Below are 6,583 nucleotides of genomic sequence, written 5' to 3'. Positions count from 1 at the left end.
TGCATCTATTTGGGATCCTAGCCATACTAACTTAATTCAGCTTTTTGAACTACAAAGTCCGAATAACAGATTGCTTCATTTTCTACACCCATCTACAAGCAGCCAGTCTTACGTTATTAAGCCCAGCTCATTATTGCCACTTTTATGCCAGCACAGAATTTTTTTTTGCCTTTGCCTTAATCATCATTGGCCACACAACTGGCTAACCAGGCTGCACAAAGGAACTTACCCTGAATACTGTGGCCACACACTGTGCCTTCCTTAACATGCATTGTGTGCAAAAGCCAAATCAATGAAGACGCTTTGGGCGTTGCCGCCGATCGGGAAGAGAAGCCCGGGGCCTCAAATCTTCCACGAAAGACGCGAAACAGAGAGAGCACATTAGAAAAAAAAAACACAGTTTATTCGGACAACACAATCAAGGGGTGACGATGGCATTGTACAGTGAGTGATTTATAAATTAGTTGACTAGCTATCTCTAGGGTAGTTCAGTCCACTTCCTCCACCGTGGGTCCCGCCTGGTGCGGCGCTGAGCCGGCGTGCTTGTGTGGTGCCCCCTGCTGTTGGTGGAGCTTGCTCATGGCTGGCGAGCAGGCCTGCTGGAGCTCCCGGAGCCGGTGCTCGTACTCGTCCTTCTCGGCCAGGCCGTTGGCGTCGATCCAGGACAGGGTCTCCCGGCACTTGGAGAGCACAGACTCCTTCTCGTCGGGGGAGAGCCGGCCCGCGGGGGCCTCTTCGGCCGCCTGCTTGACCCCGTAGACGTAGGCCTCGAGCGAGTTCCTCGCGGCCACCCTCTGGCGCTGCGCCTCGTCCTCCTGCTTGAAGCGCTCAGCCTCGGCCAGCATGCGCTCGATCTCCTCCGCGGAGAGTCGGCCCTTGTCGTTGGTGATGCGGATGCTCTCCTGCTTTCCCGTGCTCGAGTCCCGTGCAGACACCTGCAGGATGCCGTTGGCGTCCAGGTCGAAGGTCACCTCGATCTGGGGCACGCCCCTCGGGGCCGGCGGGATGCCGTTCAGGTTGAACGTGCCCAGCAGGTGGTTGTCCTTGGTCAGGGCCCGCTCGCCCTCGAACACCTGGATGGTGACGGCGGGCTGGTTGTCGGCGTACGTGGTGAACGTCTTTGACGTCTTGCACGGGATGCGCGAGTTGCGCTCCACCAGGCGGGTCATGACCCCGCCCGCAGTCTCGATGCCCAGCGACAGCGGTGCCACGTCCACCAGCAGCACGTCGCGAATGGCGTCGCTCGAGTCGCCGCTCAGCACGGCCGCCTGCACCGCAGCGCCGTACGCGACCGCCTCGTCCGGATTGATGCCCATCGAGAGCTCCTTGCCGTTGAAGAAGTCGCGCAGCATCTTCTGCACGCGCGGGATCCGCGTCGATCCGCCCACGAGCACCACGTCGTGGATCTGCGACTTGTCCATCTTGGCGTCGCGCAGGGCGCGCTCCACGGGCTCCAGCGTGCTGCGGAACAGGTCCATGCACAGCTCCTCGAAGCGGGCGCGCGTCAGCTTGCTGTAGAAGTCGATGCCCTCGAACAGCGCGTCGATCTCGACGCTCGCCTCACTCGAGCTCGACAGGGTCCGCTTGGCGCGCTCGCACGCCGTGCGCAGCCGCCGCACGGCCCGGGGGTTGGCGCGCAGGTCCTTGCGGTGCTTGCGTTGAAACTCGGCCACGAAGTGCTCCACCATCCGGCTGTCAAAGTCCTCCCCGCCCAGGTGCGTGTCCCCCGCCGTGGCGCGCACCTCGAACATGGAGCCCTCGTCGATGGTCAGCACGGATACGTCGAAAGTGCCGCCGCCCAGGTCGAAGATGAGCACGTTCTTCTCGCCGCGCAGGTTCTTGTCCAGCCCGTAGGCCAGCGCGGCCGCCGTCGGCTCGTTGACGATGCGCAGCACGTTGAGGCCCGCGATGGCGCCGGCGTCCTTGGTGGCCTGCCGCTGCGAGTCGTTGAAGTAGGCCGGAACCGTGATGACCGCGTCGCGCACCGGCGCGCCCAGGTACGCCTCGGCCGTCTCCTTCATCTTGGCCAGCACCATGGCCGAGATCTCCTCCGGGTTGAAGCGCTTCCGCTCGCCCTTGAACTCGACGCTGATCTTGGGCTTGCCCGCCTCGTTCTCCACGCGGAAGGGCCAGTGGCGCAGGTCGCTCTGGATCTTGGGGTCGTCGAAGCGGCGTCCGATCAGCCGCTTGGCGTCGAACACCGTGTTCTCCGGGTTCATGGCCGCCTGCGCCTTGGCCGCGTCGCCGACCAGCCGCTCCGTGTCGGTGAAGGCCACGTAGCTGGGCGTGGTGCGGTTGCCCTGGTCGTTGGCGATGATCTCGACGCGGCCGTGCTGGAAGACACCCACGCACGAGTACGTGGTGCCCAGGTCGATGCCGATGGCCGGCACGTCAGACTTCGTTCGGCTTGGCATGATAGCTTAGTTGTCGAACTTGCGTTCTGTATGAACAGCTTTCTGTTTTGGGTCAGAAAATCTGCAGCGCTCGGCCGCGGCGCGGCATTTATACCGTTCGCGCGCTTTTCTCGACGCGCCCAGAAGCGTCGAGAACGCCACTGGCCAATGGGATTAAAGCGGGTCGGTGACGTCACGGCTCCCGCTTCGCGATTGGTCTCTTTCGGGTCGAAAGCACGAGAAAGCTCTGGCGTCGTCTGCTACGGCGACCGCAAGAAACAAAAAACAATAAAACTCGGAACTTTTGCTCATTTAATCAGTTTTTCATTGGTATCACGTTCTTTTGCGGCCGTATATTTTTCCCTTGCTAACGAACAAATATCTCTGCAAGAACAAACTTCATGCAAGGCTGCGGCAACTCCTGTTATGCACCAAAACGGGCGTGATCAAATCGAACCGTCTCAGCCGGCACATGTGCCTAGCAATCGTCTCAAGTTCCCATTCGCACCTGAGTCTCCCAAGTGCGTCTCAAGTGCGAAAGTACAGGAACCTTGAAAAGCAAATGCCGGCGCGAAGGGGAAATTTCTCCTGATATCGATGGGCTAGCTAAACAGCAGTTTTGCATGTATGATTTGGACATATTCTTTTCGCTGCGCAGTAGTTGCCCGCAGCCTTGCAAGCAAATTGACCCTTTCGGGTCAATCGTCTCAAGTTCCCCTAAGCACTTGAGGTGCGATGGGGAACTTGAGACGATTGCTAGGCACATGTGCCGGCTGAGACGGTTCGATTTGATCACGCCCGTTTTGGTGCGTAACAGGAGTTGCCGCAGCCTTGCATGAAGTTTGTTCTTGCAGAGATATTTGTTCGTTAGCAAGGGAAAAATATACGGCCGCAAAAGAACGTGATACCAATGAAAAACTGATTAAATGAGCAAAAGTTCCGAGTTTTATTGTTTTTTGTTTCTTGCGGTCGCCGTAGCAGACGACGCCAGAGCTTTCTCGTGCTTTCGACCCGAAAGAGACCAATCGCGAAGCGGGAGCCGTGACGTCACCGACCCGCTTTAATCCCATTGGCCAGTGGCGTTCTCGACGCTTCTGGGCGCGTCGAGAAAAGCGCGCGAACGGTATAAATGCCGCGCCGCGGCCGAGCGCTGCAGATTTTCTGACCCAAAACAGAAAGCTGTTCATACAGAACGCAAGTTCGACAACTAAGCTATCATGCCAAGCCGAACGAAGTCTGACGTGCCGGCCATCGGCATCGACCTGGGCACCACGTACTCGTGCGTGGGTGTCTTCCAGCACGGCCGCGTCGAGATCATCGCCAACGACCAGGGCAACCGCACCACGCCCAGCTACGTGGCCTTCACCGACACGGGCGGCTGGTCGGCGACGCGGCCAAGGCGCAGGCGGCCATGAACCCGGAGAACACGGTGTTCGACGCCAAGCGGCTGATCGGACGCCGCTTCGACGACCCCAAGATCCAGAGCGACCTGCGCCACTGGCCCTTCCGCGTGGAGAACGAGGCGGGCAAGCCCAAGATCAGCGTCGAGTTCAAGGGCGAGCGGAAGCGCTTCAACCCGGAGGAGATCTCGGCCATGGTGCTGGCCAAGATGAAGGAGACGGCCGAGGCGTACCTGGGCGCGCCGGTGCGCGACGCGGTCATCACGGTTCCGGCCTACTTCAACGACTCGCAGCGGCAGGCCACCAAGGACGCCGGCGCCATCGCGGGCCTCAACGTGCTGCGCATCGTCAACGAGCCGACGGCGGCCGCGCTGGCCTACGGGCTGGACAAGAACCTGCGCGGCGAGAAGAACGTGCTCATCTTCGACCTGGGCGGCGGCACTTTCGACGTATCCGTGCTGACCATCGACGAGGGCTCCATGTTCGAGGTGCGCGCCACGGCGGGGGACACGCACCTGGGCGGGGAGGACTTTGACAGCCGGATGGTGGAGCACTTCGTGGCCGAGTTTCAACGCAAGCACCGCAAGGACCTGCGCGCCAACCCCCGGGCCGTGCGGCGGCTGCGCACGGCGTGCGAGCGCGCCAAGCGGACCCTGTCGAGCTCGAGTGAGGCGAGCGTCGAGATCGACGCGCTGTTCGAGGGCATCGACTTCTACAGCAAGCTGACGCGCGCCCGCTTCGAGGAGCTGTGCATGGACCTGTTCCGCAGCACGCTGGAGCCCGTGGAGCGCGCCCTGCGCGACGCCAAGATGGACAAGTCGCAGATCCACGACGTGGTGCTCGTGGGCGGATCGACGCGGATCCCGCGCGTGCAGAAGATGCTGCGCGACTTCTTCAACGGCAAGGAGCTCTCGATGGGCATCAATCCGGACGAGGCGGTCGCGTACGGCGCTGCGGTGCAGGCGGCCGTGCTGAGCGGCGACTCGAGCGACGCCATTCGCGACGTGCTGCTGGTGGACGTGGCACCGCTGTCGCTGGGCATCGAGACTGCGGGCGGGGTCATGACCCGCCTGGTGGAGCGCAACTCGCGCATCCCGTGCAAGACGTCAAAGACGTTCACCACGTACGCCGACAACCAGCCCGCCGTCACCATCCAGGTGTTCGAGGGCGAGCGGGCCCTGACCAAGGACAACCACCTGCTGGGCACGTTCAACCTGAACGGCATCCCGCCGGCCCCGAGGGGCGTGCCCCAGATCGAGGTGACCTTCGACCTGGACGCCAACGGCATCCTGCAGGTGTCTGCACGGGACTCGAGCACGGGAAAGCAGGAGAGCATCCGCATCACCAACGACAAGGGCCGACTCTCCGCGGAGGAGATCGAGCGCATGCTGGCCGAGGCTGAGCGCTTCAAGCAGGAGGACGAGGCGCAGCGCCAGAGGGTGGCCGCGAGGAACTCGCTCGAGGCCTACGTCTACGGGGTCAAGCAGGCGGCCGAAGAGGCCCCCGCGGGCCGGCTCTCCCCCGACGAGAAGGAGTCTGTGCTCTCCAAGTGCCGGGAGACCCTGTCCTGGATCGACGCCAACGGCCTGGCCGAGAAGGACGAGTACGAGCACCGGCTCCGGGAGCTCCAGCAGGCCTGCTCGCCAGCCATGAGCAAGCTCCACCAACAGCAGGGGGCACCACACAAGCACGCCGGCTCAGCGCCGCACCAGGCGGGACCCACGGTGGAGGAAGTGGACTGAACTACCCTAGAGATAGCTAGTCAACTAATTTATAAATCACTCACTGTACAATGCCATCGTCACCCCTTGATTGTGTTGTCCGAATAAACTGTGTTTTTTTTTTTTTTCTAATGTGCTCTCTCTGTTTCGCGTCTTTCGTGGAAGATTTGAGGCCCCGGGCTTCTCTTCCCGATCGGCGGCAACGCCCAAAGCGTCTTCATTGATTTGGCCTTTGCACACAATGCATTTTAAAGGCACAGGGGGTTTAGTGTTCAAGGTAAGTTTTAGTTTGTAAACAAGACTGGTTGTGCCGTAGCCCTGAGTATCAGTGCGATCGTGCCTTGCAAACTATGCAGGATTGCTTCCTGTTCAGCAGACTGACCCGCTATGAGAGAATCCATGTCCAAATGTGTGCAGACGGAGAAATGGCTGTGTACAAAACAACACAGGTTGGACACATCATTGTCTGGATGGATAAGAAGTCGCGAAGTGAGAAATGTGAACAGCTTTATCTGACACAGCTTTTTGAGATAGCACTCTTGTGGTTTCTCGCAAAAATCAGCGACACGAACAAGTGCAAACACCAGTTGCAACAGCATTGGTCTTTTGAAACCGCCCACTTGAAGTGTTTTGACTGCCGTCATGGAGAGGGAAAGGACAATTACTGTGCAGCTGTGTTGTAGGATGGAGGCAATGGCATATGGAATGAAGGCAGAACCTGGTGGCTGGATTAGTTTTATGCAGAAATTATTATAGTCGGGGGTTGTCGTGCGTCCCTTGGCCGGCGTCCGCAGCGCGTCTGATGATGATTGTGGCATGATGCCCCTAGGGATTGGCCAACCAAACAATCCATCACGAGATAGCTTCGCGTTCAACCACCATCGTCATCTTCCCGTAGGGGAACCGCTGAAGAAGAAGAAGGAGAAGAAGACAAAGCTGCGAAGAGGAGGTCTGCGTGAGTTTTGGCTACCGTTATCGTCCCTTGGCCGGCGTCCGCAGCGCGTCTGATGATGATTGTGGCACGACGCCCCTAGGGATTGGCCAACCAAACAATCCATCACGAGATAGC

General features: G+C 59.8%; 1 protein-coding gene and 1 pseudogene across 1 annotated transcript; one reads left to right on the top strand and one right to left on the bottom strand.

Annotated features, from left to right (window-relative positions):
- Positions 1 to 401: 401 nt before the first annotated feature.
- On the bottom strand, positions 402 to 2,614 carry LOC144145910 (heat shock protein 68-like). Its single transcript, XM_077677749.1, has one exon. The coding sequence runs from the start codon at positions 2,412 to 2,414 to the stop codon at positions 489 to 491; it is 1,926 nt and encodes a 641-aa protein (XP_077533875.1). The 5' UTR covers positions 2,415 to 2,614; the 3' UTR covers positions 402 to 488.
- A 773-nt stretch (positions 2,615 to 3,387) lies between these two features.
- On the top strand, positions 3,388 to 5,621 carry LOC144145911 (heat shock protein 68-like; annotated as a pseudogene).
- Positions 5,622 to 6,583: the final 962 nt, after the last annotated feature.

This window comes from Haemaphysalis longicornis, unplaced genomic scaffold (genome assembly GCF_048455015.1).
Source record: "Haemaphysalis longicornis isolate Haplotype H1 unplaced genomic scaffold, Haemaphysalis longicornis Haplotype H1 scaffold_7, whole genome shotgun sequence".
In the NCBI taxonomy this organism is placed as follows: domain Eukaryota; kingdom Metazoa; phylum Arthropoda; class Arachnida; order Ixodida; family Ixodidae; genus Haemaphysalis; species Haemaphysalis longicornis.
Note: the sequence above shows the minus strand (reverse complement) of the source record. Positions and strands in the feature narration are given on the sequence as shown.